Source organism: Callionymus lyra, chromosome 17, assembly GCF_982586985.1.
Source record: "Callionymus lyra chromosome 17, fCalLyr1.hap1.1, whole genome shotgun sequence".
NCBI lineage: Eukaryota > Metazoa > Chordata > Actinopteri > Syngnathiformes > Callionymidae > Callionymus > Callionymus lyra.
The window spans coordinates 2627543-2653022 of record NC_141834.1 but is presented as its reverse complement, the minus strand read 5'-3'; the positions used below and the strand labels follow the sequence as shown (position 1 = coordinate 2653022).

At 39.1% G+C, this 25480-nt stretch overlaps 3 protein-coding genes across 3 annotated transcripts; 2 read left to right on the top strand and 1 right to left on the bottom strand.

Moving 5' to 3' along the window:
• The first annotated feature begins 1296 nt into the window (after positions 1–1296).
• On the top strand, positions 1297–16707 carry znf292b (zinc finger protein 292b). Its single transcript, XM_087812380.1, has 8 exons — positions 1297–1515; positions 3720–3874; positions 3974–4055; positions 4146–4281; positions 5953–6155; positions 7306–7442; positions 9165–9306; positions 9398–16707. The coding sequence occupies exons 1-8, from the start codon at positions 1351–1353 to the stop codon at positions 16406–16408; spliced, it is 8031 nt and encodes a 2676-aa protein (XP_087668506.1). The 5' UTR covers positions 1297–1350; the 3' UTR covers positions 16409–16707.
• Positions 16708–18667: 1960 nt separating this feature from the next.
• On the bottom strand, positions 18668–23054 carry gjb7 (gap junction protein beta 7). Its single transcript, XM_087813152.1, has 2 exons — positions 22543–23054; positions 18668–21662 (listed from the first exon to the last, which is right to left on the bottom strand). The coding sequence occupies exon 2, from the start codon at positions 21644–21646 to the stop codon at positions 20843–20845; it is 804 nt and encodes a 267-aa protein (XP_087669278.1). The 5' UTR covers positions 21647–21662; positions 22543–23054; the 3' UTR covers positions 18668–20842.
• A 1375-nt stretch (positions 23055–24429) lies between these two features.
• Positions 24430–25142, top strand: smim8 (small integral membrane protein 8). The gene is made up of 2 exons (XM_087813205.1): positions 24430–24670; positions 24751–25142. The coding sequence occupies exons 1-2, from the start codon at positions 24539–24541 to the stop codon at positions 24907–24909; spliced, it is 291 nt and encodes a 96-aa protein (XP_087669331.1). The 5' UTR covers positions 24430–24538; the 3' UTR covers positions 24910–25142.
• The last annotated feature ends 338 nt before the right edge of the window (positions 25143–25480 follow it).

Genomic DNA, 25480 nt, shown 5'->3' with positions numbered 1-25480 from the left:
AGCAGCACTAAGTTCCTGGGTGTGCACAACTCTGAAGATCTCTCTCCCCCTCCTGGACATTTATAACACCCGCATCACCAGCAAGGTCAGAGAGGACCACAATTTCATCTACGCTGTATGTCTTGCATACATGTATATTTGACAATTAAAGAACTTGAACTTGAACTTGACCATTCTTACAATTGCAATAATGAAAATACCCATATTGATACGATAATAATGTATGTTAGTATGTTTGATAAACATACTTTATCACACATTCCCATTAGTCACATTGATAACGTATAATTAATTTATTTCAAACATAGCTGTCTCATAATGTGCATCCTTAGTAAATGTAATGTTTACAAAGTCATTGATGTAATTAAATACGATTATTTTTTATTATTTATACTTCTATTATTTATGTTGCTGTTGTCATTTTGATCACAAGTATTATTGTGTTGTTCTTATTAAAAAGATTATTTCCACTGTGGTCAGAGTAATGAATACAAAACCCATAATGTTATGGTCCCCCCAATGTTGTACTCTTGAAGTGTGTACACCTTTACTTTTTTTTTATATGTTGATTTAATAAATATTATTCTAATTATTGTTTGTATTTTTATTTTATTTTTTTCATTATTAGATGGATGGATGGATGGATGGATGGATGGATGGATGGATGGATGGATGGATGGATGGATGGATGGATGGATGGATGGATGGATGGATGGATGGATGGATGGATGGATAGATGGATAGATAGATAGATAGATAGATAGATAGATAGATAGATAGATAGATAGATAGATAGATAGATAGATAGATAGATAGATAGATAGATAGATAGATAGATAGATAGATAGATAGATAGATAGATAGATAGATAGATAGATAGATAGATAGATAGATAGATAGATCAGCAACACCACACAGCAACACAATGACGATATATTCATTAAAAAAACAATATATTATATTATAATTATTCCATTAATGTAGTTTTAAGATGTTTTTTATGATTGTACTTTTTAAATTATTGTCTAATACTATGTTTTCTGTATGTCTTAATGTAGTGTGTATCTGTGTTTATTGTTTTTTTGGGAACTGTGTCTGCTAAATTAAAAAAATGTAGGAAGAATAAAGATGTGACAAACAATCATTTTTGTCTCCTAATTTCTATAGAATTGTGGCAGCATGTCATTGAGGGGAGTACTATTAGCTATTTACTTTAGTGACGTCATGCATTGTGACGAGGATTCGCAGTCTTCCCAGGGCCGTGCGCGTAACCGGAAAAGACGCAATGGAACCCCGGGGAGCGCGTACGTAGCTGTGCGTGCTGTGGACGCGCCGGAGCTGTGTGTGAAGATGGCGGACGAGGAGGCCGAGCAGGACCGCAGTCCTGAGAACAGCCACAGTGAAGCGATACCTACACTCCAGCTACGTCTTACAGAACTGCAGGAAATACTGGTTAAAAACAGCGAAGAGTCGCCAGACCAATCCTCAACCGAGTATTGCCAGGAGTTGTGTAGGGTGAGTTGTTTTTTTGCTCCTTTGCACACAGAAATGTAGCACACGCTAACCAAGAGTCTGAGGTCTGCACAAGCTAACATGGCTTTCCGAGCGAACACATTTTAGATGTTGTTGTCTTGTGTCGCACATATGGTTCGTCTTTCTATTCGAGCTGCATTAAGAACAAACAATAAAAACTCGGAGTTAACGTACGAGCTGCTCCTAGCGTTGTATATTTGCGTGCGCGCGCATGTGATAGTAGTTCCTGTTTATTGGATCTCTTCTCTCTATTTCCCCCATAATAAATGAAAAAGACAAAGCAACTGAACTTTTAGACAGGGACGCGTGTTTTTGAAACGTAAGAACAAGATTAAATGCATAGTAAAAACGCTTTCCCAGTACATGTTTGCGTCCGTCAGGCCTACGTGCTGGGCGGACACGACGGTGTTCACAACAGTGGAGCACAAACGCATCAATATGGTTTGTTAACATCAGATCGTGTGAGAACGTTTATCCTCCCAGGACACATAGATCGTCTGTAGCTTCGATGGCAGATGGAAACGTCAGAATGGTGAAGTCGCAGGGCGTATCTGTGTTAACATCATGAGTTTCATTGTCTTTGCCCTCTGAGGCAGTCAGTCATTTTGTAAATTGATTCTAATTTAATTGAACGTTTCATGTGTTTCCAAAACACACTGCTGGGTTAGTGCACTTATTAAAACACACTGGTTTAGTTGAACAATAACTTATCACTAGATTTGACACTGGAATTTGATCAAATAAATACTAAAACTGCCACTCCTGTGTAGCCACGAAATAACATGCACACACATGCATGCAAGGCCACTTATTGTTAGCCTATGATTTTGGAAAATTCAGTTTAAATTTGAGAACATTTGTGCTTGCCAGCAGTGCTCATGGATTTAGTGTTTGCTTTGCCTTCTGTAGTGTTTATATAAAACCATTTTTAGATATGAACCTCCATCCTACTTTAATTTCAGTTGTACCAAAAAGTGAAACCTGCACCACCTATATCAGTGCAGCATATATCGTATGAGCATTGTTGATACTTTAAATTCCTTTTTAGCAACGAAGATGCCTTGATTACCCTGGAAAATCACTGTCTATATTTATTTTTTCTACAAAATATTTGATGCAATGTTTGTAGTTATTGGTGAATTTAGTTGCCCAGGAGAACTCTGCCTTAAATATGTGTTATCCTGTATTGTAAAAAATAATATCAAGCTCAACCATTGCCTATAGCTATCATGCATTTTAGTTGTGCTTCTGATATTTTACATATACCTTGGCATGAAGTCTCAATTTACCTTTTTATGAGTGGTTGATTCTTTTTTTTTCACACATGTTCTCTGTTATGTCGTCCATGTTACCCCACAATCCAAGGGTGCTTTGATTTATAAATAATACTATAGTTTATGGGAATGAAAATACAATTTTAAAATGTATGTAGCAGAACTAGAGTTTGTGGTCGAACCCAAAATATGATGTGAAATACGATTTTCTTTTTCATTATTTTTTTTTCTCCTTTAAACAGAGCTTGTTAAACTTCTACATAACAAAATAAACTGCCTACCAGAAAATACAGTCAAGTTTGCACCATCTGCCTTCCTCCTCTGCAAGCTTTTTTCTTCTTTTTGCATTGAAGAAAAACTAACGTGAAAACCCAACTCTCCTGGCTCGCATTGTTTGAAGGCTCTTAAAAAGATTTAAACTGAGAAGGAGCGCTAGGATACGGTTGTTTATCAGATGCATTCTTGACTGCCTTCTTAGGAGAATCTTAAGATCAAGCCAAAGAGGCTTCGTAAGATGCTCTTTTGAGGAGCTGTCCCCCGCTGTGGTGCTGAAATATACTCAATCGATGACAGGAAAATTTACCCTGCCCTCATAAGCACAGGGTCAAGCCTAAAGGCCTTGATACAATGCGACGATTATCGGGCATCTGGCGCCGTCGAGCAGTACTGTGTGGTTGGCGCACTGATACCTGTGGTGTGTCTCCCCCAGTCAGGAGTCGGCGTCCTAGTCAGACGACAAGAGGAGGGTTCACGCGTTCAGTCTTTCGTCTTCTTCAGGCTCAATGGTCAATCTGATTGGTTGGGTGCTAGCTTTCGCTAGCAAATCGGCGCAGTTCATTTTCACATTGACAAGATGTGTTGTTTGAATCATCACTATTACTCATTATCTGAAGGACTGTTTTTTCTCTGCAGATATTTGTGGAGTATGCAGGCCGCTGGAATGCAGATGAAGAGCCACTGCCACTACTGGAAGTGTATGTTGTTGCCCTCCTGAGTTACACCCAGGCTTCCTGCTATCTTTCCCTTCAGTGTGAAAATGCTCCACTTGTTATTGAGAGGCTCTCGCTGTGAGTGTACTTATTATTCATTCTATTTATTTATCAAATTAAACGTCAACAGGGTTTAAAATATCTTTGTTGGTTGTGTTTCACTTGTTTGACATACAGGAGTTTTGTAGAACTACTTCTCACCTTGAAAGAAGATGCTATTCCTGAAGACGTTTGGAAATATGTCCAACAGTCTGTTAAGGTAAAAGGTCTCATTATACTTGTTTCACTCTTCTCTCTTTTAATTGAAAGAATAATGATTAATGATAATGCCACTATTCTGCTCCTTCAGACTGCCCACATTAAACTGCAGGAGAATGGAATTGGTCAGCTTGGCATTCTCTCGTTACTGGGGCAGTATGACGGAGTGTGGACCAACACAGTTCTACAAGGCATCTTGTCTAATGAGAGGCCATCGCATGAAGAAGGTAAGGCTCAGAACAGTGTTTTAATTTGAGGGATTTTAAATACTTTATTAAACGCATGTTTTTAGCTTATGTATTTATTTGAAATCAAGATGAAGAGGAAAATCTGAGAGGAGATCTCTGGAAAAACTACTGTCCATCATGGATGAAGACAGTCATCCTCTCAACACTGTCATCAGTGAGCAGAGAACCAGAATGAGTGCACGCGCTCCTTCCGAGATGCAAAACAAATAAATTCAAGGACTCATTCATTCCTCGGGCTATTAAATTGTACAATTCTGAGTTTTGGGGGCAGGAGTGGAGTAAAAGTATCATGATGTTCTGTTCTATGTTAATCTTTGTATCCTTTGTCTTTGTTATTTTTCTTTGATCTATGTTCTTTATCTTTATCTTTAGACTTGGATTGTATCATCTTGTTCTTTTTCTTTATATCTCTTTGTTCTTGTTCTTATTTTATTTTTATTTATTTTTTATGAAAATTGCTGTATTTGCTGTGGCTAATTGGAAAAACAATTTTCCTGAGGGATCAATAAAGTTCGACCTAACCTAAAATCAAAATAATTTAATCGAAACAATCAACCCTTGTATCATATTTGGTTGAAATGGGTCATAATAATAAATCGAAATATAGATATTATAAAGGAAGACAATTTAATGGCAATGGCTTCTTTACTGTTCAGTGACGCCAACAGTTTTAAACTACACATAAGGACATTAGGAATTTTCAAAAGAATCTTCTTCTGTTACTCCTCATTGTAGCCTCTCCTTGCATGATGGTTCTGATGGCTCACATTCATTTCAGTGTCAATATACATGCCAGCAATTTGAATTTTCAGGAATGATGACACTTCCATATCTGTCGGATGCACTGTAAACTTATTTGGCCCATCCACCTACAGTGTACATCCTTTGTAGCTTGAAAAACAGTGACATTAACCACCACCAAGGCAAAATAGTAGCCCATGTAAGTAAGTAATATTTATTTATATAGCGCTTTTCGAGTGAGGTTAAAGACATGGTAGATATGCCACCAGTACAGCGTAAAGTTAAAATGAAGCTTAGTACTGGCCTGGATGGTCTGCAACACCCACATGATTCGATTTATTGCATCTTGAACAAGAGATGACATGGCTTTCCAAAACTCTCTAGTTGGCTCTTTTTGGAATTTTCAGGAAAACCTTGACCTAGATGAACTTGCACCTGCTGTATGCAGCATCATTTTAAAATTGTTTACAGAGCTGTTGTGAGTATTTTATCCTTGCATTGTCCTCCCTTTTAAACTTTTGGTTACTTCAAATTTAATGTCTAAAAGCTGGCAAAAATGTCTCTCTCATCCCATATCCATGACTTTAAATTAGTGTTAGTGGGTTTTTTTTGTCTTAGCTGGTCCCTCCATCTTCTCCTTCTCCTAGTCTTATCTCCACCTCTCCAACTTCTCCTCCGCCTCCGTTACACTGCCACTATCAATCACAATATTGTTAGAAAGCATCATTGTCCATGGAAACCCCTTGCCTGCTAATCCATCACCATGACATGCTTGTATAGCTAACTTCACCCCTATTACACTTAGACATTCATATAATATCTTGTGTAAGTAAATTAAAAATGGATGAAAAATGTGGTGTAAATCTTTACAGCTTTTTAAAGATTAAGAACTTTTCTGATCTTCCACAGTGGAGGAGTTCCTTCGGCAGGAGGGACCAGTGTTGCTCCAGATGAGAGTCAAGCAGCTGATGAAGCATTTAAAGATGGATAAAGCTGCACTGCTTGCAAAGACGTGTGCGGATTGTCCAGCATTTCAAGAAAGGACTCACTTTAAATCATTGTACCTCGTGGCCCTCTGTTCTACCACTGACCAGGAAGGCTTGATGGAAGAGGTACAACAATGCTATGTAGGAATTTGCATCTTAGACAGTTGCACATGCTTTCCTTTTAAAAAAACAAATGCACAAGCAATTGCTTCTTTAGGCTAGGTGAACGACCTCCCATGGCTTCCCGAAATGCATATGCAAAAACACAAATGCCGTGGCAGTCTATTTTTTTTTTTTATCTGCTCTGGCAATATCTGTTCATACTTCTTTGATACTATTTTAATGAAGGGGACTGTATATAAATGTATGCTGCGAAAAAAAAACAACTTCACAATAACCCAGTCAATTGTTTTCTCATCAGAGTTAATTATCATACAGCTGTCACCCATCGCTTCACTAGCAAATAAAAAAGCAAAAAGTCAGACAAAATAAACATCTTCTGTGCTAAAGTAACCCTCATACAGGCCTAGGTATGTAGAAAAACTTAGCAGTTGCAATGAATGAAGGGGGTTCTCATGACCTTCTGTGTGATATTTAATTGGAATTTAATGACGGGTATGCAGTGGAGGCAGCCCAATGATAATTGGCTCACCACTGAAGAAAGAGAGACACTCGAACTTTCATGCGTATTAAGTTTCTTTAAAGTATTGTGTAACGTTTATAAACTTATGTTATCGATTGAAAAAATAAAAATCAGAAGATCTGTTTCTGGTGGAGAGTAGAGATGATCATGCTCCATTCCAGTTTATTATAATGTTCCATACAGTCCGCCTCCTTCTAAGGCTTACAGTATCTTTTGAGGGTTTGATTATTAACAAATGATATGTCCTGACACGTCATTTCTATCAGCAAATGTTTAATAATCTTAAATAAATCAAACGGATCCAGAAGTGTCAAGTCATGGAAGTCAACTGAACTCCTCCGTTTATTATTAATTTTAAGAACGTCTAAACATCAGGTAGTAAAGGTCTGCGGTCACACACCTTACACCTATGTGTCTTTAGTCGAAGGTTGTTTTTTTTTAGCAGTATATAATCCGTAACATCCATTTGAAGTAACTGAATTATTTGGTTTAAGGTTGTGTTTACCACTTCACCCACACTTTATATAAGTGCATAAATAAATTAAATGACAGGATTTGATCGCTCATGTAAAGTTATAATGATGTGTTATTGTTCAAATTCGCATGAAAGATTAAATTAAACTTTTTGCACAGATCGAAAAAGAGGATTGTCAGAATGCATTGGAGATGATCTGCAACCTGGAGTCCGAAGGAGATGAAGCCTCAGCTTTAAGTTTGTGCTCCGCTTTCCTCACAAGACAGCTTCTCCAAGGAGATGCATACTGTGCTTGGTAAGTTATTAAGTGAATTTGTTTATTTCTTGATTTTACAGTAAAATATTTTATTTTTAAATACTGTGACGGAATTTGAATCTATTGAAAAAGATGGAATTTAGTTTTTCTGCCATCTGTTAATTTTGATGCTCTTTTGTAAAAGGTGAAGAGCTTTCTATTATAATTCAGGCAGTAGCATCATGAATTGTTTAAATTGTTAACAGGAAACACTTAGTTTGTTATCTCCTCCATCACCAGTTGTCCCTCCTCTGAAAGTGAAGTTTTACAATTTGACGGCATCAGGGATTAAGCTGCTTGAATCTGTTTGGCGTTGCTTTGGGATGAACAGCCTTCAACTCACCCAGCTTGTCTGTGCACTGATGACAGTGTGTGCAGGTTGCTGGCATCCTCTATTACAGCCATTGTAGGGCTGTGTATTGGCAGAATCTGGCGATACAATACGTATCACGATACAATATATTGCAATGTTTTTTGATACTGTAGGGACAACGATGTATTGTTTCTTTAACAAACAACACTTTAACACTTTTTCTGGCTAGAACAAAGGGCAAATACTTTCTCTAATTAAATGTGAAAGTTTTTGTAGGGAAGTGCTTTACAAAATATCAAGAAATGAAAACTTATATTAACAATGAAGTACGTTAACAAACTGGAGCAACATGCAATATCAGTATTGTGTTTAATTTCTTAACTTTAAACTCCGTTTTAATGCCAAAATGAGCCCAAACATCAGCTTTAAAAGCTGAGGTTTAATATATATATAACATTTGAAACAATGTTTTACTTTTACTTATTTTCCAATTCAAAGTTATTTTGGTTATTATTTTTTTGTAAAACAAATGCATGATTTACAAGTAAGTTAGGAAACCGTTTAACGGTGTTATGATTAAACAAAACTCAATTTCTTTGTGTCATGGCCCTGAAGTATGTGACATTTCAATCTAATTGAGCGTCCGTGTGATGACATCACATGCAAGGAACTGCACTCAGCCTTTATTCAACCAGTATTAAACACAAACTCACTATTTGTTGGATTGAGGCAGATTCCAGTGATGAAGTCAACATTAAGTTAATATTGACTTTATCTTTGGAAGTGTTAATTTAACACTAACAAGAACATTTGCTGTTCTGTAGAAACAAAGAAACTTTCAGTCAACTGCATGAAAGTCAAAAATAACAAAGTTAACTGCTTGTTTTTTTTTTATCTTTCTTGTTTCGATCTCTCATGTTCTTATTCGTGATGCTTCTCCAGACACTTGATAAAGTTAGTGATGTTGAATCCTGTGGAAGGATTTCTCCTCCAAACATCGTCACACTGCAGCAGAGACCCTGCTGTTGTCCCTGTTGGCTCTGTTGTTAGCAGGCGTGTGATGTCAGCGCAAACATTTTTTTTTTTTAAATATCGATACAGTGCTATTGAATATCGATACATTATCGGGGAGGGGGAATATTGTATAGATATTTACTTACACCCCTAGTCGTTTATTTAAGGATCATCTCTCTGCAACTGTCACCTAAGGGTCCAGCTTGCACACAACTTTAGAGCCAGCTCAACTGATCAACTTGTCAAACCTTTTAGAGTTTTTGTTTGATACATTACCCCTCATTTCCTAAGAATTCCCGATATTGCCTGCTAAGAACAGCGTACATTTAAATCGGGAAAAGGATACTCAGATCTTGTATTTTTGACTTCGTGGTGATACAATTTGTCTCTTCTAGGGAGCTCACTCTGTTTTGGAGTAAACTGCTGAAACGACTTGTGCCGTCAGAACAATCGTTCCTGGAAAAATGCCGCCAGATGTCTTTACTTACTAAATCCGTGTTCCACATTCTTTTCCTCATCAAAGTTGTCCAGTCAGAGGTCAGTAATTGAGATTTTAAATTCTATACTAAACTGTCAATCCAGGTTAGATAAATGATTTAATTTTGTTCATTTCTTTTTTGTTTTTTAGATGGAGAGTGTTGGACTACCAGTTTGCATTGAAATGTGCATTAGAGCGCTGCAGATGGAATCAATTGATGGCAACACGAAGGCTACAGTTTGTAAAACCATTTCTTGTTTGCTACCCACTGACTTGGAAGTCAAGCGAGCCTGTCAGCTCACAGAGTTTTTACTGGAGCCGACAGTGGATTCTTATTATGCTGTTGAAACCCTCTACAATGAACCAGATGCAAAACTGGATGAGGAAAACATGCCTGTCCCAAACTCTCTTCGGTGTGAACTCCTTTTGGTCTTTAAAACTCAATGGCCTTTTGATCCAGAATTTTGGGACTGGAAAACCCTTAAGCGCCAGTGTCTAGCGCTAATGGGTGAAGAGGCATCTATAGTTTCCTCAATTGACTTGCTCAATGACGAACCTGAGGAAGAGGAGGTTGAGTTTTCCAGCTATGGTGACATGAAAGAAGCTATGGAAAATATGGTCAGTGGAACCTATGACCTGAATGATGTAACGGATGGTAAAGAAAAGAAACGTGAAATGAAGAAACTGAGGGAAAAAGGTTTCATATCTGCCCGCTTCAGAAACTGGCAAGCTTACATGCAATACTGTGTCCTATGTGACAAGGAGTTTCTCGGCCACAGGATTGTACGCCACGCTCAAACTCATGTCATTGGGGGAGAATACACATGTCCAATATGTGCGCAAACCTTTCCCTCAAAAGAGACACTGCTTCCCCATGTAACTTCCCATGTCAAAGCGTCCTGCAAGGAACGGCTTGGTGCTGTCAAGGCCCACAAAAAATTAACAAAGCCTTCGCTAACAAAATCTGTTACAGCTTCTTCAAACTTCAAGTCTGAAAGTAACTACCATGAAAATGGAGGTTCACAAAAAATGGACACATTGCTTCAGCCCCAACGCTACAAAATGGACATTAACGAGATAAATGTTTGTCCAGTGGGAGACTGCAAAAGGAGTTTTAAGTTTTTCAAAAACCTCATTGCTCATGTCAAAACCCATGTGAATGATGAAGAGGCGTCCTCTTTTTTGGAAATGCACAAGAAAAAGGTTGTGTGCCAATATTGCCGTCGACATTTCATCAACGTCACGCATCTTAACGACCACTTACAAGTCCACTGTGGGGTGAAGCCTTACATCTGCATACAGCTCAACTGCAAGGCTAGTTTTGAGTCCAACAATGAACTTTACGCTCATAGAAAAATTCACACCGTTTTCAAGGCCAAATGTATGTTCCCCAAATGTGGGAAAGTTTTTAACGAGGCCTTCAAATTATACAATCATGAAGCTTGCCATTATAAGACCTTTACTTGCAATGTAGCAGATTGTGGCAAGGTCTTTCATTCGCAGCAGCAGCTTGAAGTTCACGTTTTAAGGCACACCATGCGTGACACCACCTCCGCCAAGAAGGACCTACAAACTCCAGAGCCTGGTCCTTCGCTTATTAAACAAATGTTAACTGCACGTCCTCAACCAGATAACTTAAAGACTGAGATGGCTGAAGAACGGAGAGAATTGCCAAATGCTGATGAGTCTTTGCTGAAATTTGCCCCAAACATTGGTCATCATATCAAACCAGAATTACTAGATTATCCTGTAACTACAAATCCGATGCAGGGTTCTCTTTCCGCTGTCATTCAGCCTTTAAACTCCCATTCCTCTGAAACGAGCGTGCACCGAGAATTTGCAGCCTGTCCTTCAGCAAATTATGCAATGATCCCCCAAGCCAGTGTTCACCCTCATCCAAGCCATACAAATTCAAATATGCAGCACAACTATTTTACATCTGCTTCACCTAACCAGCCACAAACCTTTATGAATAGTAATGCCACAAATCCTTCAGTTTACAATACAAACGTTAGAAGAATATCTCCTGCTCCATCAGTGACTATGTGCAATAGCAATGTTTTAAGGGCAGCAGCCGCGTCACAGAGGTCCCAACAGCCTTCTTTGTCCCAAACATTGCCTCCAACAGGCTTGCTAACGGCCCAAACACAAGCTGCAATACGACCTCAAATGTCCTCATCCTTCAGTAGTACGGCACCAGTCACAGTGCAAAAAGAAAGATTTCACTGTGCTTTCCAAACATGTTTTAAACATTACAGCTCACACAAAAATGTCATTAAACACATGAAATCAAGTCATTCTGATTTCTATGAACAGTGGAAACTCAGTCGCAGTAAAATCAAGACGACTTTTGTCATGGTAACGATCCCGTCTCCTGGTCAAGTTGGCTCAGTTCTAAACCAGCAAGGAAACATGCTTGGTCCAGGAGTTCAGAGGCAGAATGTCATCCAATCCCCTTCTTACAGTAATTTTGCAGCAAGCAGTAGTCATTCTAATCAACCCCTATACAACCAGTCTCATAACCAGGCTACATCAATGCTAATGAACACCATCAAAGGCCCCACAGTCCCTCCACAGTGTAGAATTGATACCAATGTGGGCCCTGCAGATGTCAAAGTGGAAGATGGGGCAGAGTGGAACTCAGTTAATCAAAATGATCAAATAGAAAAGACTTCCCAGGTCTATTCATCAAACATTCAAGGTTTACTACAAGTTGATTCCAACTCATGCACTCTTGCACCAAGTGCCATTTCCTCCACTGCAACAGGTTCAGGAAATGTGAACGTTCTGCAGCCTCCAACTAATCCCATTGCACCTTGTTCATCACAGATGAAAAGTGATTCAGATTCGGCAATAAGACCAGGTAACAATGGGTTAACTCAAAATCAGCACCAGCCCAGAATCCCATCTGTGATTCAAAAGGATGAAGGTGGAATTCACCAACTTATGAGTGACTCCTTCAGCCCCCAAAATGATCCTGATTATCATAACCGAGTTAAAAGGAGCAAAAGATCTAAGTGGCCAGCCATACTGAAGGATGGGAAATTTTTGTGTTGCAGATGCTTTAGGGAATTTAACAGCACAAAATCCCTTGGTGGCCACCTGTCTAAGCGTTCAAGCTGCAAACCCTATGATGAATCACAGCTCAATGCTGACCTTCCGTCGTCGTTTTTGGACCTACTCAATTCAGAGCCCCCAATGAATCCTTTATCATATGCTCCGTCTTCATCTTATCAGAACAAAAATGATCCTTTACTACCAAGAGGATCAATCGATCCAAAACCTTTCACTCCTGTTAGTGATTCAGCAGATAAGATGACGGACTGCGATAAAGGTCAATCCACTGAAGACATTCTTAAACAAATCATGAGGGATTCTAATATGGCCAATCCCTTTTTGCCCACATCAAATACACAGCAATGCTTCCAAATGCCCAGTGTTTCTTATGGTGTGTCTGAGCGCCTGCCCGTAAACTCAGTCATCCAACATACAGAGAATATCCAGCCAAAGCGTAACAGCAGTTTATTTAGCAAAACTGTCTGCCAGCAAAGTGTTAAAACGTTCACTACTGGTGAATTTCCGGATATGCATCTCTCACGAGCCAAAACGGAAAGAAATATGTCTGACGGTCCCTTTGTTAATCACGCAGAAATTGCATCAGCAAGGATGACCCAACGTGAGACTTGCGGTTTTGGAAATGCAAGTCAAACACCAGGAACAGCTATAAATCCTTTGGAACTAGCAGGGCTAAGAGATAGTCAAGCTGGCCCAACAATGACATGGGGCAGCCAGGGGGTAAGCCATATCAAAACGGAAGAACCAGATGTTAGGGAGAGACTTAGGGAGCAAATATTGTCAGGAGCCTTTCAGCAAAGAAGCCGTTTACCAGACACTAATGTTGCAGACACTAATTTTTCTTTTACCCCTGTGAGCACGTCCAGTGGTCTGTTGGTCAGTCAAATCTCTTGTGATTCGGAGGCTGGCACGCCTATTAAAACTATCCCAGAGAGAAGCCCCAACACATCATTCGTCCCAAGAAATGACTTGTGCAATTCTTTCCTAAATCAAGTGTCAAGTGATGACAGCACACTCACAGCAAGCAGCACAGATCTTGATAGTAACCCCAAATTTCCCTTTTTATCATTGAGCACTCCTAACAGCTTTTTCCACAGTCAAACTGCACAAAATGAAAAGACTTGTGAAGCAGTTAGCAAAGACCCTAATGGAATCACAAACTCACCATTTGTCCCTGAAAATGGCTTTACTAGTAATTTTCTTGGTCAAATGGCCTGTGTTGATAATGATTTTCCAGCAATCACTACAGAGGCTAATATCACAAACCAACATATTTCTGTGAGCAACTCTAGCAATCCTCTTCTTAAACAACTGGTATCTAATGACACCAGCTGTACCTCACGAGAAAAAGCATGTTCCTTTCCTGTTAACCTTGAACAACTGCTTGGCACAGAGAGTTTCAGTGCTTTTAGGGAGTCCAGAGCACCCATGCAGGAACTGCTAAGCCCTGCAGGTAATGTTTCAATGGATGCGGATACAGAACCAGTCCAGTTGTCAAGTAGTCAGCTTCAATGTATGTCTGAAATTCAAAATGCTTTTGAGCGACTCAACCTTTTAAGAGAGTTTACTGACGGCAGTCCAAGTTGCAGAAAAACTGCTGGTCATGACCAAGAATATCTTGATCATGGTGCAAACAAGTCACAGTCCCCTGTGAAGCCTGTTCCTCTGAAACCATTTGTTTGCAACAATGGCAATTGTAGTTTTGGAACTATTTCAGGTGAATCTTTTTGGAAACACCTCTCAAAAAGCCACAACTACACACTTGATATGATAAATGAAATTAAAAGGAAAAATGGACTCTATGCTCCTTTTAAGTGCCTCAAATGTAGCAAAACCTACACCCGAAACTCCAATCTGCGTGTTCATTACCAGTCTTATCATAAGTTATCTGCAAATGAAATCACAGAGTTGGATACGAGAAGGAGGAATACCAAAACTGCAGAGTTGGTCGCACTTCAAAGCCAACTAGTCAGTAGTGTTAACCTGTCCAAAGCCCTCAATGCAGAACACTCAACCAATATTAAACCTGAACCTAATAGTTTTCACAATGAAGTAAAACCAGAACACCAACAACGTGCAATTTTGCCCCATTCCAGCATGGACGTGAATAAACCCAATAGTTTAAATGACGGCTTCCCTTCTGATGGATTGGCAACCTTACATCCCACTACTTCAAACACTTCCATGTCAACATTTAACTCGACACAGAGTGGACCTGTTACAGAACTCTGGGCCAATCGACAGAGACTTCTTCCAAGTATACAGCAGCAGTATACAAGCAGACCTCAGCTTGAAAATAATTTGTCCAGTGTTTCTGGTCCCCGTCCTCCAACTGTTCCCTTTCATTCTCCAGCTCCAAAGTCGTGGCTCTCGGATAATTCATGTACCAACAAACCCAATGTTCCTTTTAAAAAGAAGGCAAAGGAGAAAAGATCAATTTCAGATGATGATGCAAATAATCCTTACAGACCCTATCGCTGTGTTCACCAGGGTTGTGTGGCTGCTTTCACTATCCAGCAAAATCTCATCCTGCACTACAAGGCTGTTCACCAGTCTGCCCTGACAGCCCTAGAGGTCAATGAGGAGCAGGAGCAGAATGACCCATCAGATGCGATGATGGAACTGGAGGATGAAAATGACGAAGGGTTAGAGATTGATATGCCTCTAATAACAGAAATGAGATGTCAAGTGAAGGACTGCTCCAGAGTTTTCCAAGATGGTTCCAGCCTATTGCAGCATTATACTCGACTCCACGAGTTCGGTGTTGAACGAGTCAGTCGTTTCTTCTCCACCATAAGGAACGGAAAATTTGAATGTGGCTACCTTGCCTGCAAGGCAACGTTCTCTTCCTATTGGCCATATATTGCCCATGTGAAAGAACAGCATAAGGATTTCAAGATTCGTAACCATGAAAGCCTAAATGGCTCCTTCAAATGCGAGATTGAAGGCTGCGACCGTAGATATACAACGAAGTCAAACATGCTGAGACACGTTATGAAGATTCACCCCAAGTTCTACCAAGGCAAAAGCCAAATAATTAAAGATGAAGGGATAAAGAAGAATCCAAGTTCCTTTCATCCTCAAATCACAAAGACGAGCAACGGAAAGGAAAATATTGAAACCAATAAAAAATTACCACAGAAGATGCGTGATGTTAAAAAGGGGAAGAAAGATGTCAGTCACTGGACAACTTATGGGAAACCTGCTCTGAAGTCTAAAGTGGAGGCGGCAGCAATTTGTGACAAACCGTTTGCCCTGCAGTACCCCTGTATGCTTAAAGGTTGTGAGGCAGTCATGAAATCTGAGAAGCGCATATTGAAACACTACATGGGTCATGGCCTGTCAGAAAAATATCTGGAGCAGCAGAGAAGTGGCTTCATTTTCTGTAAAAAGTCCCCAAAGTTCAAGTCCCGCCCTCAGCGCAATGAAGAGTCGAAATCCGAAAATGGCTCAGAGATGTCCGATAATGACTACCAAACTGATGAGGCCTCAGAGGACGGTGCTATGGTGGATGGATACTCTAAACCTCTACTACGAAGGAGGATCCCTTCTACGAGCGAGATTCAAATACCAGTGGAAGTCAAAGTCGAGGATGAGGTCCAAGAAGTGGTGAAACGCAAACGTGGGCGCCCAAGGAAAATTAAACGCACTAATGAGAAGAAAAAGAAAATGTCCCACCCACTCAATGACCAGATGGATCCTCACAAACAGCCCAGTTGCTCCTCTGTTTCCTTAACGGAAATGGTAACGGGACCTACTCCTTTGGCTTCATTTAAACCCATGGGATTTGAAATGTCTTTTCTCCAATTTTTGGAGCAGACCAATAAACCTGAGGTACCCTTGGTTGCAAAGGTGGCATTGACTGACGTCTGTAAAAGGGTACCAGGTCTGTTCACCAAAGACACGTGTGTTCTATTCCGAAACCCTCAAGATTTAAAATCACTTGGCAATGTCAGAGTAATCATAGACAAGGCCTACTTTGGAGCGTCCCACAAGGTGCTTAAGCAGCTCCAGGACATGCACCCCAAAGTTGTGTTGAAACGAACCTCAAGCTTGAAACTTTTAAATGAAACTGAACTGAGATAATTGGTGCCCTTTTTATTTTTTTACATTTTGCCTACTAAATTAAAATACTTTAATGTTTTGTGTGTATATACACACGTTTAGATGTTAAGCATGTTCTTATTTATTCACCACACAGTTTGGACTTGGCTGTGCTGAATACGAACCTGGACTTTTTATAATCCCTGTGGGACAAAGGACATGGACATTGTGATGTTTATAGATCAAAATTGTTGTGATGTGTTCATGTATATAGTTTGCAATCACCCGAAGCCACCAGCAGTCTTACTGAATTAAACCAGACTTTGCTTTTTTTACTATTACTTCACTTGTCTTTCTTTTCCATTACAAGAACCTTCAAAGTGGGATTACAAATGCAGAATAATTAAGTGAAAAATGGGTTTCCACATTGAGAACAATTGGTGATGCTTAACTTGCAGTTCAGTTGCAGTTCATTCATATTTGTTCATGATTTGTAGTAATCTCAATATAGACAATATTACATGCGTTATTTAAAGACTTTTGAGGATATGATTTACAAAAGTGTAAATTAATTTTTTTGAAATATATTACTTAGAAATAACAATTTTAAAAAAGTTTGTATTTTTGGTATCAAAGAATACATTGTTTTAAAGTGCATAATGAGATTTTAGCGATTGTACCGTAGGGGAAATGATAGTCTGTTAAATCTGCCATTTTTTATTAATTGACATATATTATTACATCAGACATGTCAGGACTGGGGGCACATTGGGGCCCTTGACCATTTTATTCTGCATGTTTTTAAGATTACCAAACCCAGATTACCAGTGCTCTGCATAGAACCGAACGTCATAATGTGGGCCACTAGCAATGTAAAGAACGATATCTATTGAGGTCACATTTAGTGTTATAATCCTGTCATCACTGTATATTAGTTGAATTTGTTATTAAACTTGTTATTTCATGTGGAAAAAAGTTACTTTAATTCATATTTATTTACTAAATGGGCTTTATTGGCATCAAATAATTACTGTACCTCTACTTTGTCTAGAATAAAGAATTGTTGGGATGGTATTGTACAATAAAATTCTGTTTCCTATCTAGCAGCAAATAATAGAATGCACAATACAAAAAAAAAATTAGAATAGAAATTTACAAGTAAAATATAACTGCCTATATGCCCAGTATAAATTACCTTTTGAAAAACCTATTTCCAAGATTAGACCCAATCCAAAACCAAAATTTTGATGGGAAAGAAATACCAGGACAAAATGCACACCCACGGGGCAGAGTCAGGATACTTGGAGGTTTCTCTGGATTGGGAAACTGAGGTAATAGTACCAGTTTTTAAAAAATATTGGGTCAATTGCATGTGTTCCAACTCTAGGGGGATCTCACTGCTCAACCTCCCAAAAATGCAAAAGTATTGATTTACAGGTTGATACATTCTCCTCACCTGTTGTCACAAACTTTGACCTGCATGTCAAGAGAAGATTACCGGGAGAAGAGCCAGAACACGAGAACCGGAAGAGGTCTTTGGAGATGGAAGTCTGGGCCTCTTTGCTGCTGCTGCTGCCCACACAAGCCATCCTCAATTAAGTGCTAGCTCCGGGACGTATTCAGATACCTTTCAGTTTTTCACATTGTCATGTTGCAACTATTTGCTAAAATGTATATTTATGGTTCTTGTTCTGAGACACAGGGCACCCAATGGTGTTTGGAAAAAACACAAGCTTTAGAGATTTATTATAAATTAAATACTAAATATCACATGGCCATTACTCTTCAGGCCCTTTGCTCAGTATTGAGTAGAAGATCCTTTTCACCCAATACAGCCGTGAGTCTTCTTGGGCCAGTTGTTGAAAGGTAATCCGAGATAACATTGTGGAAATTGTTTTTTCAAAAGCGAAGGAATGATTGTAAAAAACGAAAACGTTTTCATCATGTAATCCAATACTAGTTTTTAATCTGGACCATAAATTCAGTTTGTTTTGTTCAGAACATTTCAATAGTATATATAGTAGTATGACTAACATTTTAGGATTTCAAGCTCTTTCATTAAGAAAATGTAGCAAAACTCAAATCATTTTTGTATGAATCTGTGTTTATTCTTTTATTTATATTTTGCACTTGTTTTGATCAGTTGTTACACTGATGAAGAAGATAAAGTAGACACAGCTACAGAATAAAACTTTCAGTCGGGTAAAGTAAAATAAATTAAAATGATGTCCCTGTGAAATAAAAGCCACTGAGTTGAACAACAAACAGACATATATCAAAGAGAGAAACATTACGCCAGGACATGAGTAATGGCTGATGAAGCCTCTGCTTTATTATCTTTGGCTCTGTTGTACTAATTCAATGAAACCTGACGTGATTTTCACAGAGGGTGCCATCTAGTGGTCAGTCTAGTGGACCGGCTAACTGTATCAAGACAGCATCAGCTCCCTCAAAAGACCTCGTCAACCCATCACTACACACAAGAACTATGTTGCTTCTGGTTACACTAGCAAGTAGACAAAGTATCAGTTCAGAACTCAGTTCAAATAAAAAAAACAATTGCACATATTTTGCAATGAGAAGAGTGACATACATACATACACCTAAAAGAAGAGCTGAAAATGCTGGACACTCCTACTTGGATGATTGGACATTTGGCCTTTTATAAAAGTATTTGTTTAAGGATTTTCCAAAATATCCACAATGTGTTTGTTTGTGTTGTGTCTTAAATGAGTGATAATGAAATGGATCATACATAGGAGAGGACGTTTATGTTCTTTTTGTGTTTCGTCTTAAAATTAAAATAAAAAAAATACTTAGAGTGATCCACTACCTATTCTTTACGTGGCTCGTAGGCAATATTGTGATATGTTGCAAAAAAAAAATCTAATTATTTCCGAATGTATTCTTTTGATCCAGATATCATTCTTTTAAAACAAGTGTAGCTTCTTTATGCTCCAGATGTAGTGTGTTCATGCGTTCCATACGACATATTAAATAACAAATGTTTATTGCTCCTAATGCATACACTTTAATTATGCATTAACTATCAATGATGACTTACTAAAACAATGAAACATCACAAAATGGTTTTACATTTAACAAAATAAAAATGATAATAAAAACTCAATATAAAAATATATAAATATTATATAAATGTATTTCAATTTGACCAGTCACTTTTATTAAGGTAAGGTAAGGTAAGGTAAAACTTTATTGATCCCTCAGGAGGTCTCCTTTGGGAAATTGTTTGACTGATTGAATTATTAGTGCTTCTTTAACTTTTTACAGGTCACATGAGACAACACCTTTTTTTTCCCACTTTCAAACATTTAAATAAGAATAACTTGAATATGATGTGTTGGACCTCTATGTAATGTCTTTGTAAGTTCCAAGCTGTAATCTATTTAGTAAATAAATGTTATATAAGCAGTATTCTGTATTTTTGCTGTCAAAATAGATCTCGATCATAAAACAAAAGTTATCTCTGCTTGTGTTTGATTCCTTAAGTTCAATTGTGAGATGACAAACACAAATCCCGAGTTCTCTCCAGCACCCCCATGGACCCTCCTACACTCTCCTCTTTTCTCTCACTATATCCTCCCTCACTCCTCTCCTTATCCATCTGTCTTCCCCCCCATCCTTCCTCCCAGCCGGTCAAAGCGGCAGGCCGTCAACAATGAGTCGGGTTCCGCTCGAGGTTTCTGCCTTCTAAAAGAAAGTTTTTCCTCGCCATTGCTCACTGTACAGTGTTTTGTTTCTTGCTCTTTGTTGAATTATTGGGATCTATTTTTCCTTAATCAACTGTAGTCTTATTTCAACTGTATAGTGTCTTGAGATAACTTTGTTATGATAAGACACTTTAAATAAAATTGAATTGAAAATTGAATTGAATTGAATTGAAATCATTGTCACTAAGATCTAAAATATAACAACCGTTTTCACGCACACACTGGTGGGAGTAGGATTCGACGGAGCCCACATGCTCATGGACACAACGACACAATCATATCTAAAGCTTGGGTTACATTTGCAACTTCTATGCTGCTGTCAATTGTGTCATCAAATAAAGTTACATTACAGGCATTTATTAAAGCGTCTGTTCTATATAAAATTAGATGACGCCCTCTGAAAAGAGAACAATTTGCCCGTGACTTACTTTCATGATTTGAAATGATTTGATGAAATGTACGTATTTAATATTTAGTGACTAAATATTTTGAACATTTATGTTACACGCCAAAATTAAGCCATTTTAGCATTTAATTAGTTTAAAATGACTATAATTATAATTAATTCTGACCATTGAATCGCCATCTCGGGTTACCTTCATGTGCAGGTTCATTTTTAACAGCCTTTTTTATGCTTGTGAAAAAACAAAAGGTATTTACAAAAAGGTTGTGAGTCTGATGCCTGTGAGTGTGTTTGTTCTGTCAACACCGTGAAAGTTCCACAACGAGATAGGAAACAGTTCCCTCAGCAAATCCCGGCTTGAAGGGACTGGACGGACTGGTTTTCAGCGGCGGATGGCAGCTGTGTTTTTTTGTCGTCTGTGTTTGCTGGGAGCTCCATGGAAGCGGCCATGTTGACAACAGAGGCAGGCGAGCGTCTGCTCCCCGCCCTCTCCTTCACCGGAGTGTATCGCTTGGAGAAACACTTCCACACCCGCTTCCACACTATATAGATCAGTTCCGCGATGTTCAGGGCGATACAGAGGATGGATGTGACTCCCATGATGAAGAGGAAGATCTTCTTCTCCGTGGGTTTGCCGGTGTAGCAGTCCACTGTGTTGGGGCAGGGACTCTGGCTGCAGCGCACCAGCATGGGAACGTCGAAGCCATTATAGACAAAGTAGAAGGCCAGTAGGAAGCCCACCTCGAAGAAGGTCTTGCAGCACAGGCTCAAAACATAAGTGCAGAAGAGCCCCCCATCGATGCTGCCTTTGTCGGCGTATATCTTCCGATGGAGCTTGGCCTCACGGTTCTCCCTGTAGGCCACGTGCAGAGCCACCAGGAGCGACGGGGTGGACACCATGATGAGCTGCAGAGCCCAGAGTCGCACCTGAGATATCGGGAAGAAGTAGTCGAAGCAGGCGTTCTCGCATCCAGGTTGCCGAGTGTTGCACACAAAGTCCTTCTGCTCGTCCTTCCACACCTGCTCGGCTGCAGCCACGTACACCAGGATCCTGAACAGAAAGACCACAGAGAGCCAGATGCGCCCGATGGCCGTTGAGTACTTGTTGACCCCACTCAGCACGTTCTCCAGGAAGCCCCAGTTCATTTTGTTTCTCGGTCACCTGAAGCAAAAGATACTAGTCAGTCTTAATTCCACTAGTAAGTGTCTTGACGTTGAGGATGAGGAATTATCTTTAATGAATCTCATAAAAAACAGTTTCCCCCAATCAAACCCGCGACATCAATGCGTGCGTCGGATCATGTTATTGCCATAATAGTCGCTGATTCCTCCTGACCACTACCTGATTCTGTGTAAACTTCCGTCATGAAAAACAAAGAAGTGCAACAGAGCCTATGACGGATTCCTGGGTCATTATATAGTTGGACATCTGTTCAAATAAACACTCACACCGGCACAAGATTTGAATCATTTTTTAACCTTTTTTTTTAGTTTTTGGAGCTACAGAAAGAACATTTTGAAAATATATCAGTGTCAATATTTTATTTAAGTAAATATAAATTATAATAAATAATAATAAATAATAAATTAAAGTAGAGAATAGTGTGTTCTGGCTTTTCTTCAGTAAGTGACGCCTATAAAGGCAGAATAATCTGTTAATTTACTTACTAACAGATGGAAAAGAGACAGTTGTATGTTTCTTATGTAAGCGATGATCTTGAAGGAGCTTGTGTTGTTTCTCTGTGCAAGTGTGGGTTCAAACTGACACCTTGTCCTGGGAATGTTAGAGTTCCAAAGGCATGAGGGAAACTCATTCTCATCTGACAAATGTGGTGAATCTAGAAACGAGAGTCACTTCTCTTTATCAACTCACATATAAAACTCTGTTTTTCCTCGACACATTGTGATCGTCTGGGACCTGTTTACTCTTCTCGTTCACCATGTTACGTAAACTGTCTTAAGATAACTCTGTTAGGATTCGACAATTAAAATAAAGTTCAATTAAATTGTTCCTATCTTCCCAAAGAGATGAGTCAACTTACCAATGGAGTGTGACATCAATGTTGCTCCTTTGGTCTGAACCAATCTTTCACCTGAACTTCAGAGCAGCCAGAACACTTATTGATAGTCTCGCTTTGCAGGAAATGATGATGAATCCTGTGTGTTCTGCTTCTTACCTGATGAGCAAACACTTGTGTGTGTGTGTGTGTGTGTAAGGATTAACCCATGTTGTGGGAGGAGCTCAGCTGCTCGCACATGTAACTTTGATGAGAGAATAGTCATCCAACACCCCAGTAAATAAGAGATGCAGCATCAGCCTAGACGACAGCCTTTCCACAGTTTCATGAAGGCCAACAAAAAACTATCTAGAAAGTGTTTCCCAGTATAGTTTATCCTAGCATAGTTATAGCAACTGCATAATGATCTTACATCGCTCTACTCTCACTCAGTGAGTTCCTGCTGAATTTGACAGTCAAATAAAGTTTGCATGAGGTCGTAGCCATAATCCAACAAACAAGCCAACAAACACGTGGCAATGAGTAGTTGCTTTTAGATAAAAATGGTTGGATTTTTGGTTCTACAGAAGAGTTAGGCAGGTCATTTAAAAATGTATGTGTTTGTAGAATAAATTGTGTTCCTGAGGTCACTTGTTATTTGAAACTGTTGAAGGCAATTATACAATTGTTCTCCATCATTCATGAACCAGCTAATAGTAAGATAAAGCGTGATGTTTATATGTGCACAGTATCTTGTTTTCAGGCACATGACTGCATTCATTTGCAACAGAAGTGTGTGATCCATGTAAGTTGTGTTTGAAATGAATCAATAGAAAATAGAAATGCAGCTCAATTACAGCCTTTTTCTTCGTTTTTATTTGTTTTTAGGATTGCGCAGTGAGGAATTTCAGGCTTCTTTAATTATGATTTGCACTAACTTGTCTAAATTAATGTGTGGACAGGAAAGGATCACACAAGCGAGTATCTGCCGTCAATTTCAATACGTTTGTGTGTCTGCAACTGCTGCTCCGTCTGTGTCTGACCATGTGTGCTGGACGGATACATTTAGAGTTGATTTTAATCTAAGTACAACATACAGATAAGGGTTAAATAAAGTGGCAAAATGAATACTATTGCCTGTAAAACAAAATAGTTTTGTGATTTGTGAGTACCTGCCGATGTCCATCTTGGTTTGCCTTTTTTTTTTTAAATGGCAACTTTACAAGGACTCAATTTAACATTATAATTGACATATCAACTTTACATTGCTTGGTTTATTTTACAGGATTGTGCAGATTTTTCTGGATCAAGTACTGACAATTATTTGACAAGGTCTTTGCACCTTCACTATATAGATAAAGAGGTTCAATATTAGATTAACCATACAATATGCAGCTGTAGAAACACCATGTTCTACTATTGACCATTAAAGTCCAGTTCGTTGTTGAAAAAAAAAATGGTACAATTTTCACAGAGCCTCTTAAACCATAAAAAATAAAATGTTAGTAGGAAAACAACTGTTTATATCTTAAGTTACGCTTCTGTGGAACGTATTAATCATACAGAGAAAGTAACTAAATATTGTGGAACCAAAATAAAATCTTGTGTTGTAATTTTTAAGACAAACTGAAGACATTTTAATACTAAGTAAGGTCTTATTTTAGATTCATGAATTGGATGCCTTGTGAGACTTTATGAGGATCTGCAGGAACTATAGAGAAATATACATGATCTACTAGCGTTCAAAGTCATAACATTTATTATTGTGTGTAATTTTATTCAATAGTCTAAAATTGTGCTGTTTTTGACACAACCATATATATTACCAATAGTGTTTTTTATCATTTACGGTCAAATGTGTTTGGATATGTTTTGCTTTCGTATCCGGTCAATTCTGTCCCTTTCGGGATGCCGTAAAAACATTGCCACTGCGCATGCGTGTTTGAATTCCCGTATATCTCCTCCGGGTCGTATCCTCCTGGTCAACACTAGTTCGAACAGAGTGACTCCTGGTTTCCTCCGGACATATTTGGGTCGGGACATGGCAGAGAAGGAGGCGGGTCGAGTCGAGGGCGGGAAGGCTGCGGAGAAAGACTTCAGGACTCCAGGACTTCGAGGAGCAACGACCACCACACTGTTCCGAGCCGTCAACCCGGAGCTCTTCATCAAACCGGTGAGTGACAGCCCTGACCCTTTGACCTACCAATAATATAACTGTTGTATTCATCGTGGGGTACTTTCTCCACCCGACAGAATAAACCGATGATGGCTTTCGGGCTCGTGTCCATCACCCTGTGCGTGGGTTACCTGGGGTACCTGCACGCCATGAAGGACAACGATCAGCAGATGTACGAGGCAGTGGACAGTCACGGAGAGAGATACACACGGAGGAAAACTTCCAAGTGGGAATGATGGACAGATCAAAGACTTGGACGTTGGAATCAATGAAAACATACTGGACGTTTTCTTTAATTAAAAATGGGGTTCCTCAGGGTCACAGCTTGGACAGGGAGTTTTCAATTCAGTGACAAAAGAAAGTATTTTAGTCATAACTGGTCTGAAAGCTGTTTAACATTGACTGGGCAGTTGAGTTCAGTTTCTCGTGACCTTGAATAAACGAATAAAGGTTAAGGATAGTCTCAGAATGTGAGTTCATTGTAAAACAGAGTCATGTTGTTTCTATTTACTGGTTGTTGCATCTGTTTCAAGTAGTTTTCTCACAGAAATCCAACATAACAAACAGAGAAAAATGTTTGTTCTTAATAACTACTACTTGGATCACAGTTTCAAGCATCTGGACTAGCTCGGGCTCTGAGGTCTGTGGATCAGAATCTACTTATGGTTCCTCGCACACGGTTCAGGACCAGAGAAGAAAAATCCTTCCAGGCTGTTGCTCCTAAGCTTTGGAACGATCTTCCTCTCTCTCTTTGTTTGATGATCTACTGACTCCCTCAAGAAACATCTTAAGACATTTTTATTTGTG